Source organism: Cajanus cajan, chromosome 4, assembly GCF_000230855.2.
Source record: "Cajanus cajan strain Asha chromosome 4, NIPB_CcT2T_4, whole genome shotgun sequence".
In the NCBI taxonomy this organism is placed as follows: Eukaryota; Viridiplantae; Streptophyta; class Magnoliopsida; order Fabales; family Fabaceae; genus Cajanus; species Cajanus cajan.
Window position 1 is genome coordinate 69,208,308 of NC_138520.1, and position 15,957 is coordinate 69,224,264.

The following is a 15,957-nucleotide window of genomic DNA, read 5'->3' on the forward strand; positions in this document are numbered from 1 at the left end:
TAGTGTTCGTGTTGAAGAAAAAAGGGAAGGTATTAGTCTGTGTGGACTATTGAGACTTAAATCGAGCTAGTCTTAAAGATGATTTCCCATTATTGCACATCGATATACTTGTCGATAATACCTCCACAAACACCATCTTTTCATTTATGGATGGATATTCGAGATATAATCAGATCAAAATGGTTGTCATGGACTGCGAGAAAACTTCTTTTATTACACCCTAGGGCACGTTCTATTATAAAGTGATGTCATTTGGATTGAAAAATGCTAGAGCAACTTACCAAAGAGCCATGGTAATTTTGTTTCACGACATGATCCATAAGGAAATTGAAGTGTACGTGGATGACATGATCACTATGTCAAAAAGCAAACTTGATCACCTCGTTCATCTAATAAAACTATTCAATTGACTTCGTAAGTACCAATTGAAGTTAAACCCTGCTAAATGTACCTGTAGAGTTCGATCTAGAAAAATCCTTGAATTCATTGTTAGTGAAAGAGGGATAGAAGTATATCCGAATAAGGCCAAGGCTATCATAAAGATGTCACCCCCAAAGACAGAAAATGAGGTTAGAGGTTTTCTTGGAAGAGTAAATTACATAGCTCGTTTTATATCTCAATTGACCGATACTTATACTCCCATCTTAAAACTACTCCGAAAGAACCAATCGATGGAGTGGAATGAAGAATGCCAGCTCGCCTTCGACAGGATCAAACAATGTCTGGAAAACCCGCCGATATTGATGCCTCTTGTTAAGGGGAAACCTTTAATCTTGTTCCTTACAATATTAGGAGATTCCATGGGATGTATGCTAGGTCAATAGTGTGAAGCCAACAATCAAGAAAGAGTTATCTATTACCTACGCAAGAAATTCATAGACTACGAGACGCGGTATTCATCTTTAGAAAAGACCTGTTGTGCTTTGGTATGAGCTGCTCAATGATTAAGACAGTACATGCTAAAGCATACCACTCAGTTGATATCAAGAATGGATCCCATCAAGTACTTATTTAAGAAGCCCATACTCACTGAAGGGTTGGCAGATGGTAGGTATTGTTATCAGAATATGACATCACCTATGTCACACAGAAGGCAATCAAGAGCAGCGCTTTGGATGACTATCTAGAAAATGAACCAACGGATAAACACTATGTGATAAAGGATGATTTCCTCGACGAAGTGGTTTTAGCTCTAGGAAATGAGGAAGAAGGACAAACCAAGGAGAAATCTTGGACCATGTTCTTCGACGGAGCCTCAAACCTGATGGGACATGGGATAGCCATCATACTAATGTTGTCCCATGGAAAGCACATCTTGGTGACGACAAGATTAGACTTTGATTGCACTAATAACATGGTCGAATATGAAGCCTACATATTGGGTTTACAGGCCACTCTCGACAATGGCATCATGAGATTAGAGGCCTATGGGGACTTGGCTTTGGTAATACACCAGTTAAGGGACGAACGGGAAACCATAGATTCCAAATTAATGCCTTACTGAGAATATATCCAAAACCTAATACCCAGTTTGAATCAATTAACTTGGAACACACTCCAAGAGAAGGAAATTAGTTGGTGAATGCCTTTGCCACACTATCCTCCATGTTCGCCATAAAAGAAGGAAGCGAGATATCGGTCATTAGAATTTGATGTCATGAAGTACAAGCCCATTGCTTCATGATAGACGAAAAAGATGATGGCCACCCATGGTATTTTGACATCTAGCAATATATCGAAGGAGGAAAATATCCAACCAGAGCATCCGACAATGATAAGAAGACGATTAGACGTAGAACTATCGGATTATCATCACATAGGGGAGTCCTTTACAAGAAAAGCTTCAATTCAATCTTGTTAAGATGTGTCAATCACAAGGAGGCTCAATCTTTCATGAAAGAAATCCATGAAGGAACCTTTGGTACCCATATGACAGGACACACCATGGTCAGGAAAATCATGAGGGAAAGATATTTCTGGTCAACCATGGAGAATGATTGTATCCTGTACACAAGAAGATGTCAAAAATGTCAAGTATACGTAGATAACATCCAAGTCCCACCCAACGAACTCAATGTGATGACATCACAATGGTCATTCTCAATGTGGGGCATGAATGTCATTGGGCCCATTGAACCCAAAGCTTCGAATGGACATAGCTTCATCCTCGTAGCCATCAACTATTTCACCAAATAGGTTGAAGCAATCTCATATGAACATGTAACCCGGAAGGTGGTGGTCAACTTTGTCAGGAAAAATATAATATGCCGATATGAAATTCTTGACAAGATTATAACAAATAATGTGTCCAACTTCAACAACAAGATGATGACCAACTTATGTGGCTTTTTCAAAATTCAACATCACAATTCCTCCCCTTACAGACCTAAAATGAATGGGTCGGTTGAAGTAGTCAATAAGAACATCAAGAAGATTGTTCAAAAGATGGTCGTCACTTACAAGGATTTGCATGAGATGTTACCCTTCGCCTTGCATGGGTATAGAACATATGTTCGTACAACGACTGATGCTACACCTTTCTCTTTGGTATATGGTATGGAGGCAGTCTTACCCATAGAAGTGGAAATTCCTTCTTTAAGACTACTCATGAAGACAAAACTCCCCAAGGCTGAATAGGTACAAAGTTGATTTGATCAGCTGAACCTCATAGAAGAAAAAAGACTGGATGTTATCTGTCATGGGCAAACTTATCAAAGGAGGATCAAGAAGGCTTTTGATAAGAAGGTTCATCCTCGACACTTCCAAGAAGGCAATCTCATGCTTAAGAAACTCTTACTAGCTTAGAAGGACAAGATAAGGAAATGCACATTGAATTATGAGGGTCCGTATGTGGTTAAACAAACTTTTTTTGGCGGAGCATTGATCCTTACCAACATAGATGGTGAGGACCTAACTTATTCGGTGAACTCCGACACCGTGAAGAAATACTACGCTTGAACAAGATCGCTTGTAAAAAAAAATCCGCTAAGATACGTCCTAGATAAAAGTTAGGGATAATATAAAAAGCAAGTGACAAGCATCGAGATCAAAAATTGAAACGCGAGTTAGACACCCTATCAAGAAATTGCAGCCCCGTGAAGAATCCAGCCAGAGTTCAAAGCATGCAGTCTAGGACGACTAAGAGGATGTGTACTTTTTTTTTCCAAGGGATATGTTTGTTTGAACCCAAACACCGACAGCCAACCATTCTTTCTAAATCCCTTTTTTGTATGTATGTATGTACATCCATCATCATATAAACAATCATAAACATCGTTTAAAACATCACAATTAACCTTCTGACCATCCACGTTTGGCTTGGAAACTCACACCCGACTTTAAGTTACAACAGAGAGCACCAAAATCCTTTCACACTTGGCGCCACACCTCACACCCGACGCTAAAACAGAGAGCACCACAAGGTCTTGTGCTCGGCGCCAACACGTTTGGGCAGTGCCTTCATACACTTGAAGGCACACCTGACGTCAAGCATTTGAGCTCGGCGTTGCATGCGTTCCAGGACCCAAACACATCAATGGAAAACACGATTTTGAAACAGACATCACCCAAATTATTCATCCAATTTACACTCAACCAGAAATTCGTTTTACATCCAAGAAGTTCACCAATTTAGCATATACAAATTTTCCCCCTTAATTTCATCAAATTTCTCTCCTAAGGATTCTAACCCCTTTTTACAGAGAATTCAATTAATTACTACGTGACATATGATCATTAATTAAATCACATATTCTGAATCTACTCGACCAATCGCATCAAACGCACACATAATTTCATCAAACAAAAAACTTATGGGATTGGGGTCAATCCCTCTACCCATCATGCATATACCCAATTTCCAAAAGTTAGTGTTCTCACTTTTCATTACTTGGAGTGATGCAAAATATCATATCTATGTTGCCTCTGACTCCTCTCTGATGATTCCTTTTCCTTGTTCTCTAAATGCGTCTTCTTTAGAGCATATGTCGTCATTGAAAAATGAAAAATGAATAATAATCTTCCCTTTCTCTCTTCTCTTCTAATATGCAACTTTTATTTCTCTAAATCCCCTCTTATCTTAGATATTTATAATGTTCCCCTGACTGATTAAATCTATTAAAATGTATAAAATAAAATCAATTATCCACAAAATAAAATAAAATTATGATCATCTCCCTAATTAATTATTATTATTAGAAAAACTTCAGGGTATTACATGATTTTTCATGTTTATGAACTTTTTCTTTCCTTTTTTATTTTTTTAAAAACACTAGAAAGTCAAAGTAAAAAAATTGACTTTACCGTTAATTTTTTTATTTTATTTTATATGTAGATAATAAACTCACATATCATTAATTTTAATTTTAATTATTTTTTATATAAAATAAATAATATTCATATGATGGTACATGATAGAATACACCTTAATAAAATTAACCACATAAAATAAAATACAATGTTTTGAAATGTAATACAATTTTATAAGAATTTAAATAATTTTTGAATTTTCATATGATCATATATTATAATTTATGATAAAATTATTTACTTTTATAATAATTACTTTAAAAATCATATTCTTTTATTTAAAATAATTTTTAGTTGATGGCATAATCTTTTTATACTAATAATATATAAAAAAAATTAAGCTCGTTTTACAAATTATTATATGTCTCCCATCTGCTAACTATCAAATTAAGAAATTTTACAATATTTTTAAATACAATGCAATTTTAGAAGAATTTAAAAAATATTTATTATTTAAAAGAATATGACTACTTGACATGCAAGATCATGACTCAATATTATAAGTTGAACTTAAATATTCTCTAATTTTTTTTATCTATTATTGGTATATGCTATGTTACTTAATTTTGATAACTTATGTAAGTTATGTTAGTTAATTGCACATTTCAATCCATGTACAATTTCGAATGTAATTATTAATTAATTAATGATTCTTTTATGTTAATTAATATTTTTATCTTAATTTTGTAGAAAATGTGATTATCTTAATTTTAATTTAAATGTTAACTTTTTAAACATTAATGTTAGTTAAATATTATTTATATTTTAAAATAAATATATGTTAATTGAAAATTTTCTTTAAAAAATTAAAAATTGGAAGTTAATTCATAAAATAGAGTAATTAGTACATGAAATAAGTTTTTTTTCTGGTAAAGATAGGAAAGATTACAAAAATGGTCAAATGAGTCTTGAACCTAAGTTCTCATACTTCTAACTATCCCAACTCCTTCCCACCCACGCTAGTGGTTACATGAAATAAGTTAATTTATAAAATGAATGTGATAATTTTTAATAGTTAATTTATTATTTTTATAATAAAAAAATTGGCTAATGGACTAGTCCTAGTCCTAGTCCTAAGGGCTTTATGGGTTTTTTCTAATCCTGTAAATTTTTTTTATAAGCTTTTTAGTTCTATGAACTTTTTTGACCTTGATCCATATGGGCCAAAACTTTGAAGAGTGGACTGAACCTATTTAACAAATCTAATCGTATGTTAGAGAAATTGGAAGAATCCCTCACATGTGCATCAATAACGGTATCCCAAGATCATAAGAAACTTAACTCATAGATGATTTGTGAAATCATTATATTGGATGATACAAGACCCATCACTCATCCTCATCAATGTAGATGTTAATTGCAAAAATTGTAATAAGGTGCTAATATCATAACAGAAGATGTGGTTGGCAACACGGAAGACTATGAAAATTGAGAAGAGTGTATGAGTTGTAAATCTTATAATGTCGAGTTTGATTCTATGCATAAAATAAAATAAATATGGAGTTGAGGAGGAATAAGAGTAATGCGTTGTAAGGTTTCTATTGTGACGCATAATGATCTTGAGACAGAGATTGCAACATGTAGTGATAGTGAGAATCATTCGTTTGTTCTCTTGTCTAAAATTTAAAGTGAATTTGCAATGCATTAGTTGTATTGAGGTGTAACATTAGAGCATTTATGAGACAAAATCAGGTAGATTTTTTTTCTCTCATCCAAATACAATCTAAAGTACTCTTACATTTGTAATTTTGAGAGAATATTTAATATCATTTATTTTTAAATTGAATTTCAATTTTTTAAAATTTAATTATCAAAACCTCTATGTGTATATATACCAGTATTTTGACCTGTAAAATTTATTTTATATAAACTATTTTAGATTTATAATAAACTAATATTTTAACTTATATAATATTCTTGTTAAATATTTTTGTATATAATTAATATTTATAATAAATTTATATAAATATTCTAATTTTATAATTAATTAAATATGAGGTGGGACCGATAAAAAATTATATATTTTTTTCACTCGATTAAAGATAATATATTCAAATAGAGTTACTAACATTTATGTTAGGTTTCATATTAAGTTCATGCACATTTTTGGTGGTAAATAAAATGTTTTATTTATTTTTAGAATTTAAATTTGATTCATTTAAAAAAAATAGTATGTTATTTAAGGATGTGTTTATATAAGTTATACGAGGAAGAAAAATGAATTAAGCACCCTTTTATAGAAAAGATTCATTCTGCAAAGGGAAATTCAAAAGCAACGAGGTTAAGATTATATTTCCCAAAAAAGAAGGAACTCCGTTTAAGAAAAAGCAAAGCGTAGGAGGAAAAGAGGAAGAGGAAGCGATAAAGAACGGCATGCGGTGGTGGGTGTTATGGCGGAGGTGTTATATTGGATCTTAACGTTTGTTCTCATTTTGACCATTCTTTGCATCCTCGGTTACCAGGTTTGCATTTCTTCATACCCCTTTGTTGATTTTCGTTATTTAGATTCTGCTTGAATCTCAAAGTTTCATTTTTTAATTCAATTCTTATTGCTTTTTCGCTGCTTATTTTTCCCAATTAAAGGCTTCCCTTAAAAAAAAAAAAATAGAAGCAGAAGGAGACGGGGGGGAAGATTTCAATTTTAATTGGAAAAATTGTTTGTCTTAATTTCATATACATGATTTTAAAATAAAAAAAAAATTGACTGGAGAGCCTTTCAGATTTGTGGTGGCAAGTGCTTAGTGCTTGCTTACCCTGTACTGGTGTATGGATTTTAGAACAATTTTCTGGAAGTGAGCCATTTATTTGGGGAAAAAAGATTTAATTTTGGAAAATAATTGCTTATTTTTTAAAGCACTGATAAAATTAGAAAAAAAAAGCTATTAATTTATGAAGTTGAGTTTAACCAAACGCACACTAAGGACTGCATTGGTTTGGAATCTCACTGTTGTCAAGGTTCATTTCTCTTTTTTCCTTTTGTGTTGGCTCTTAGCATGCCTCTCTAAAAGAAGATTTGTAAGAATGAGAGGAACGTTAGGACATAGAGGTGAGAAAAAAAGAGTGACACCGGAGGTGTTGATGCTCAAACCTTGGCCATTTTCTATCTGTGTTTGATCAGGTCCTTCAAAAGGCTGATACTGCTGAATATTTTGAGAACTGTTGGTGACATGGTGGGAAGCTCTAGAGTCAGGATACCAAGCTTGCTGATGAGAATTGTGAGTAGGTACTGTGTTGGCAATCATAGCCTGAGATTGAAGCTGTTGAGTGTTTTGAGGCTGATAGTGAGTTTTCAAAAATCCTGGCGGTGCTGATAGATAACTATGATGATGAGTCTGATAGTGAGAAGTCTGGTAGAAATACATATAAGAGTAACTGATGTTCCCAAGATTGATACGCAGGATTGATAGATCCATTTGCGCAATCTTCTTCAGAGAGAAAACATGAAGGAATGTGAGGATTAACTAGATATGACTGTAGCTTGTGGCCTTTGATAACTGGTTCGATCTGCTGTTGCCATAAGACAAAATTGTCTTTGGTGAGCTTCTCTGTAATCATCTGAGAGAAGGTGAGTGGAGTGGAAGAATGAATAGGAGCGGAGTGTGGTGGGGGCAGTGGTGGATTTGAAGAATTCATCAACAAGAAAAAAAGAAACCCTAGGATCTTATGCTCTTATATCATATTAGAAAAACATAGAGACAGGGAAAGAAATTGTTCCTACTGAAATGTGGAAATATAATAGGCACCAAGCTTCTGTACAAAATAGGATATTTATAATAGAAGTTTCAGTGTAGAAGTTACAGGTAGCAAAGATTACATTAAGGGTCTTTGAATAAACTTTTTCAGAAGCATTTTTTGGAGGAAAAAAATAGGAATGAAAAATGAAACAAGTTTGTGTATAAGCTAAACTAACTTATGCACAAGCTAATTTATAATATTTTGGAGAAGCTACGAGAGAACTTCTACAAATTAGGTTATTCATAAGTTAATTTTAGTTTAAAGAAAAACTTGCTTCATTTTTCCTTCCTTTTTTTTTTTCCTCATAGAAGTGCTTCTAAAGAAGTTTATATAAACAGGTCTTAAGATTGGTTATAACTGACAGCAAGTCAACTATAACTAAACAAAATATAAACTGAAAATACAGTCATGTAACTAAAAGCAAAATGGAGAAATGATATTTTCTTACACTCTCTGTAAAATATTATTCAATTGTTGGCTTTATACTTTTTACTTCAATTTGAGTACCATTGTATTTTGGCATTCCTGGTTCTTTTTACTCTGCAATCTCATCATTGGCATGTGTATTAATCCCCTTCAAAATTCCTCTCCTACAATTTTCCTACTCCCAAAAAAAATTGGTGTACTAGTAGTAGCTAGTAAATACTTTTGTCTACAAAACTACCTTGATGGTATTTTAAACTAAGTTTTAATCAGCAGCTTTGACATAGTACAATATACTACTAGTTTTTTTTTTTTTTTTTTTTTTTTTGTTAAAGATTATAATGCTGTCTTTGAAGTTGGAACCTGCAGGCTGCTTAATTGTTGCAGCTCAATTGTTGTCTGCCATCGATTAGTTCAAGTGAGGAAAATTGCTGCTTATTGTTATACCAAACAAACTTGATCCCCTGAATTTTTTCATTGCAGCTTATATTGTTGGTGGACCTGGAGTTTGATTATATCAACCCATATGATTCAACCTCTCGGATTAACCAGGTTGTTTTACCAGAGTTTATCATCCATGGAATCTTCTGCTTCATCAATCTTACGGGTGGACATTGGTTTATATTCTTGATATCTCTCCCTTGCCTGTATTACAATGTGAGATTGTAAGTTATCTTTTGTTCCCCCTAAGCTTTCCTTCTCAAAAAGTTTGTGCTTTACTAATTCTGTCTTGTTAAAACTGCTGGTTCTTATTATATCTATACTAGGCAACATAAAATGCAAAGGAGCATATGTTGTTTCATAATTTCATATATTAAAGACCATAAAGCTTGGTAAAAGGATAAAATAATTCTTCTTTAGTTCTTCACATGAACTTAAAATTGGAGCAGTGAAGAAAGGCATCCAAAAGATGCACTTAAATTGTAATTGAATCAATGAGGAGTATTAGCAACACACTCTAGCACTCCACACCATTTCTAACACACGTTCTATTGGTTAAAAATTATTGAAAATTATGAAATCAGAAGAAATGGTCATTAAATGAGAAGTGAGACCCAACAAAATTTGTGATTTCCATTAAATTTCTGTCAATAAAAGAAAACATGTTTAAAAGAGTGTATTAGGAAAAATGTTGGTAGCATTTTTATTGTGTCAATTTTATCACCAAAATTTCACTTTGAAGCTCACATACCATAACTCAATGCTCTTTAATATAGTTGTGAAGTTGTTAATTTTAGATTTTTGAATTTGTTTCGGTAGGCTTCTCAATCTTCTTATTGAGAGAATTTGTGTTTATTTTAAATTATTGAAGCAAAACTCAATAGACTGGAATGAATATGTTAGCTCAGATTTTGCGATAAAACTTTAAGGGTGATTTGATAGCTTACAATGACTAAAATGTTTGTGATTACAAGGTTTGAATGATTTGTATTCGGACTTTTAGGATGCCATTTGCAAAATGAAAGAAAAAATAACTTCAAGTAGTTGTTTGAATTTGAACAGTTTCTATTGTTGTAATTTGAAGGATGACCTTGAAACTGTTGAAAAAACACTTAGGGCAATGATCATAAATAATTATGATGAAAATCCCCCAAATACTTTTGAGTTTTGGCACACGCACACACATTATGGTGAAACAAGAAGACTGTCAACTCATTAGTTAAAAGACATGCTTATTAACTTATTTAATCAAGGACTACCAAAATTTGAGTTGCATAACTTCTTAAGTTATGTATGTCCAACTTGAGTTGAAACTGCATCGTAGTTTAGATTGTGTTGGGAGTCTGAAACCCTTTTGGAGATGGAAAAAATTTAACACTTCTGCATTGAGTTTTTTTTTTTTTTTTTTTTTTTTTTGGTATAAAACATTGGCTGCATTGCCATCCCAAAAAATATCTTAAGCATACAATACAATTGACATTCAAATGATCTGAATAATTAGATTGCAATTTTGAATTCAAAATCTTGTCATTATAATGGACATTTGCAGCATAGTGCAGTCCTGTATGAAATAATAAAATGTAATCCAGAAGGCCTGGCATTTCAACAATTTATCTGTCTAAAATATGTGCTATCTATGCTCATTATTTCCATTTATATTACTACACCTCATATGACTTGGAAGCTAATATTCAGGTACATTAAAAGAGAGCACTTAGCAGATGTCACTGAAATCTACAATAAGCTGAATTGGGAGAAAAAAAGGCGTCTATTCAAAGTTGCATATCTTGTTGTGGTTTTTGTCATTTCTATAGTAAGGTATTACCATTTGAACTACATTTTTTTTTTGTGAATTGTCCTGTACTATTTCAAAGGAAAAGTTGGTGACTGTTCTCTCATCTGAATGTGTTTTAGCTTGGTATGGACCCTTACCGAGGAAGTGCATTAAGTGGTGGATTGCTTTCCATGCCTGCTGTAAGTTTCCATTACCTTTTCTTTAGGGTTGCGTTATTCCTTTTACATTTAATATATCAATTAGTCCCTGAACTTTTAAAATTTTTTTAATTATATACCTAAACTTTAAAAGTTTGTAATTAAATCCCTAATCTTTTATATTTTTATAAAAGTTAATCATCCATACATTACCAGTATAAAGTTTTTTACACTGGTAACCAATCATATTTTTTAAATTATTTTATTTTATTTTTATTTGATTAAATGAGCAAATGACATGATACTATTAAGAGATATGATTGATTGCCACACTAACAGTGTATAAGTGATTAACTCTTTTTATAATTGAGTCCTTGTAATTAATTTGTGGTGGTTTCAAATCATAACAAAAGTAACATTTTGTGATAGTTTTACTTATTCTAGGGGCCTAATTACAAAAAGTATAAAAGACCAATAACTTGATTACAATTTTTTTTAGTTTAAGGACACAGTTTAAAATTTTCAAAAAATTTTGGAACCAAATGATATATTAAATCTATCTTTTATAAATACCCTCATCTAATTAAATATTGGAAATGTCAAAGAAGTTGCAGGCTGATACATTCAACACGTTGTGGTCAAATCCATCTTATGAGCTAAATTCCATGTGCAAGAGCCATGGTGAGAGCCATCCATTGATGACCTGAGCTCCTTGGAGAGGAACATGTGACAATCCATGTTGGTGCTTATGCAAGAAAGAGAGAAGCTTGAGAAGGTCTGATTCTCTAAGTGAAGTTCTTTTAGATTCTTTCTTGAGAGTTATAGTGCTTTAGGCATAAAAAAAGTTATTTGAGCTCATAGTGGTTTAGCTACAAACATAAATGGCTTTTGCCTAATATGCATATTTTTACTGTCATATTTGCTTCCTCTACATGTAATCCTAGGAGTAGCAGCAGCAACACCACCGTTACTAACATTTTCTTTTAAACACTTTTTATAAGAGTTGCAAATTCTATCCAAGGCATTTGTATTCCTTGCATGCTCAAATATTTAAAAAAAAAAAAAAAACTCGTGAATGATAAACTTAAATATAAATAAATTTTAACATATTCTATCCTATTTAATGCTATTATCTTCAAAATTGTCTGGGAAAAGGAGCATTGTGTATTTGTATTAATTTTTTTAGGGGTTTTGGGAGAAGATGATGATTGTAATAGAAGAAAAAAAAATTGGATTTGAGAATATCTATATGTAGAGGTTAAAGTGATATATGGCTGAGGGGTAAAAGTGTCTAATTAAAACTGAAAACCAAAAAAAGATTAAAAGAAGAAGTATCGCATTTATACTTACTAATAGATGAAATATTCAGTATCTTTATATTTTATTTAAAAATAAAAATAAAATAAAATTGAGATTATTAAATAATAAAGTTGGTTAAATAATAAAAATAGTAGAGTAGATAGTTATTAAAAAAATTATTATTATTGAGATTTTGTATGAGTCTTTCATTCTTGATGTCAATTTATAATAGAGTTAATCATCTTTACATTACTAGTGTAAAATTTATTAGCAGTTAATCATATTTTTTAAAATTGTTTATTTTATTATTATTTTATTATATAAGTAACTGACATGTCACTATTAAAATATATAATTAATTGTCGGTGTAAAAAAATTTTAGACTGATGATATATAAATGATTAACTCTTTATAATATATATTCAAAGAGTAAATAGATGTTTGACAAATAATCACCGTTGCAACTTTGTCGTAATTCCCAAAAGCAATGATTTACAGAGTGAAACGGTTACTTCTAAACTCAAATGAGTCACTCATTGGGTATTGTCAGTCACACGTGTCATTATTTTTAGTTTTTGCAATATAAATCCGGCTTATTGCACCATAATTTCTTTGGTTTTTGATACACAACAAAATCAAATGAATGCTATCTATATAACAAAATTTTACAATAATTTCTAGACAAAGGAGAAAAATAGGAAGTTATTTTGAAAATTATATGGGCTTGGGATTGAAGTAGGGCTTAATGTAATTTCAAAATTAACTAATAAAAAATGATATTATATATTATTTTTATCGATATTTTTAAAATTGAACTGATTATTAAATTAGTCTAACTATTAGTTCAAGATTAATTGTGATCAGTCTGATAAATAAAATAATAATAATTATTATTATTAATATAAAAATATATTAAATATAATATCATAATTTTAAAACACAAATTATAATAAAGTATTTGATAAGTTCTTATATGTCAAATTCTAGTCTAAGTAATATATAATATTTAAGTATAAATTTTAATAAAATATAACAAGTTTAATCTAGAATAAAAAATATTAAATTAATATAATATAAATTATAAAATAAAGACATTAAAAATTATAAATTAATATAAATGTTTAAATTATATTTATAAGAAAAGTATTAAAAATAATTGATAAAATAATTTATTCTAATTTAGAATTTTTATTAAATATGATTTTTTAATTTTAATGTAAATTAAATTTTAGAAACTACAAATATTTTTTAATTGCACCGAATCAAACCAATTTAACCAATTCTACTAGTTTTCTATTGATTAGTTATAAAACTATTTTATGAACCAATCAAATAAAGTATGGATCGGTGGATCTAAATGGTCTGATTTTGATAACCTTAATTTTAATTATATTACTAGTTAATGTAACATTTCTAACACGTCATTCCTAAGGCCAATAACTAGGAGTGTGCTTAGAAAATGTTGGGATGAATGTAACTCAAGTATTTTTTTTTTCAATTCACTAATATTACCTATGTAGAACTTGAACTTTGGAATGTACGAACAAAAGTTTGATATCTTGCAAATGATAATTCAAATAATCAAACACATTAGACATTTTGAATATAAAATTTGTACGATTAAACATCTATAAATCATTAGGATAAATTGAAATATCATATTATAATTTAGGTTAGACCCAAGTCAAGCCTAAAAACTAATGGATGAAAAGAATTTCATTTATATATATATATATATATATATATATATATATATATATATATATATAAATCACTAGTTTGTCGTGCTCTTTTTCACTCTCCTTTTTTTTTCTTCTATTAATATCGAATTGATTAGGGATATTATTTTCATTATATCCCTAATCAATTCGATATTAATAGAAAAAAAAAAAGGAGAGTGAAAAAGAGCACGACAAACTAGTGATTTATATATATATATATATATATATATATATATAAGTTATATAAGTAATATTAGTGAAATCAAGTCACAAAATATGAACTTAATATTACCAGTACAAAACGAAAGAGAAAAGATCAATAGACAGAAATTTTAAGAAACCTCATGGTACAACTTCAGTGGTCCAAAATTGCTTGGATACGTTTATAATGCTGGGTCAAAGAACTTTTTCCTCTAATAATTTGCATTTTTGTGAAGTTTGTGCAGAAAAGTGTTTATACAGCCACTATGAGTTCTCCAACAATAGGTTAATTGTATTCTTTTTTCTATAATGAGTGATTTTTATATAATTAACTTTTTTTACTCAAATTTAGTTTACTTTTTAATAACTACAATCGGTTCCTTTGTAATACTATGAGTTTTAGATGTTTTAATTTTTAACTACATGTGACATATGATTAATTTATGATTTTTGTTAGTAGGATTGTCTTGAAGTTCTAAAGTTAAGAGACTCTATGAGTTAAGTTGGTCTCTGAGGTAGTTGAGCAGTGTTATAAGTTGATTCAGCCTAAGGAAAAATATATAAGATTTTCTTAAGATATGAACCTTATAAGTTCATATTTTAGAAAATCCTATAGAGAAGTTAGAGAGAAGTTTTCTCGAACTTAAGTGAATCTTCTCTGCCTTTCTATACTAAACTTTTCTCCTCTCCTCCTTGTAGCTGACTGAATTTGTTGTGTTCGAGATTATAAACATTTGGAGCTAGAATTCTCAAGTCTAGGTCGTACGGAGTTCATTTCTCCCTTCTCTCCTTCCTATTCTTGGTTTGGATCAACAAGAGGTAAGGAAAACTTGTGTTGACTGTGTTGGATGCATGTTGATTAATGTTGCCTATAATTACTAGATTTGTGATGTTATTGTTGAATTTATTGGGATGATGATTTATGGAGTTGGTGTTTCTCTTAAAGTGGTTGTGTGTTGAATATGGTGATTATTGCTTTAGAGTGGTTGCATGTTGTGAATGAAGTTGTTTTTGAGCTGTTTGTGATGCCTATATGTTTTTTTTTTGTATTGCATGTTTGAAATTGGCTAAGTTTTAGGTAAATTGAGTCGAAATCAAGTTCTACATAGGTGCAAAACTGATATTGTGTTGAGCATGGTTTCAAGCAAGGGATTTTATCTTGTTCATGTCATGTGTAAGGTTGGTGGAGTCAGGCGTGAGGAGAGAGAATCATCTCTAGTTGAAATCATGTTAGACATATTTTGAATGGCATCAGACGTGAGGGGAGAGAATCATTTCGGGTTGAAATCATGTTAGGCACCAATGAAGTGGTGTTAGGTGTGAGTTGTTCAAGACCCTTGCACATTGGGACCAAGTGTGGGCTATTGCCATGCTAGACACGAAAGAGTGGGAGACTTTTTGTCTCAACCATGTTGGAAGCAGGTAGTTTGACATCGGGAGTGGACAAGACAAGGAGTCCTCCACCTCAATGGCGTCAAATGTCCTCTAAGTGGCATCGAGCATGAGTTGCATAATCAAAAACTTGTTGTCTTAAGTTCTTTTATAGTTAAATGATAGTGATAAGTTGTGATGAATGATGTATGATGATAAATTCATATGTTGTAAGTTGATTTAATATATGACAATATTTATGTTTTAAGTTGTAAGTTGATTAATGAATAAGTTGTGAGATGTTGTAGTTGAATGAGTTGTGAAGTTGTATTATGATAAGTTGTTCAAGTTGTTAAGTTGTTAAGCTATTAGGCATGTTGTAGAGATACATGTCTTTGCTAAAGATACATAAAAATTAGAGGAGAGTAAGCGTTATTTCGAAATTAAAGTATCTTATTATGTGGATATACTTTGTGATGCTCCAAGAGCCCAATTAAAACCTTTCAGTAAGTAAGTTAGCTTCTAA

The 15,957-nt window shown here is 31.0% G+C and overlaps 1 protein-coding gene across 3 annotated transcripts; it reads left to right on the forward strand.

The window, feature by feature from the left end:
• Positions 1-6,527: 6,527 nt before the first annotated feature.
• Positions 6,528-11,859, forward strand: LOC109803057 (protein cornichon homolog 4). Of its 3 annotated transcripts, none has more exons than XM_020364520.3 (5): positions 6,528-6,770; positions 8,950-9,131; positions 10,603-10,725; positions 10,822-10,881; positions 11,445-11,859. In XM_020364520.3, the coding sequence occupies exons 1-4, from the start codon at positions 6,699-6,701 to the stop codon at positions 10,853-10,855; spliced, it is 411 nt and encodes a 136-aa protein (XP_020220109.1). In that variant the 5' UTR covers positions 6,528-6,698; the 3' UTR covers positions 10,856-10,881; positions 11,445-11,859. The 3 variants fall into 3 exon arrangements, with proteins under 3 accessions (XP_020220109.1, XP_020220108.1, XP_020220111.1); XM_020364519.3 differs by having other exon boundaries at positions 11,448-11,859; XM_020364522.3 differs by having other exon boundaries at positions 11,454-11,859.
• Positions 11,860-15,957: the final 4,098 nt, after the last annotated feature.

Coding starts and splice junctions, on each gene's coding strand:
- LOC109803057 (XM_020364520.3), top strand. CDS start 6,699: ATGGCGGAGGTGTTATATTGGATCTTAACGTTTGTTCTCATTTTGACC. Junction 6,771..8,949: donor TTTGCATCCTCGGTTACCAG/GTTTGCATTTCT, acceptor TTTTCATTGCAG/CTTATATTGTTGGTGGACCT. Junction 10,726..10,821: donor TTTGTCATTTCTATAGTAAG/GTATTACCATTT, acceptor AATGTGTTTTAG/CTTGGTATGGACCCTTACCG.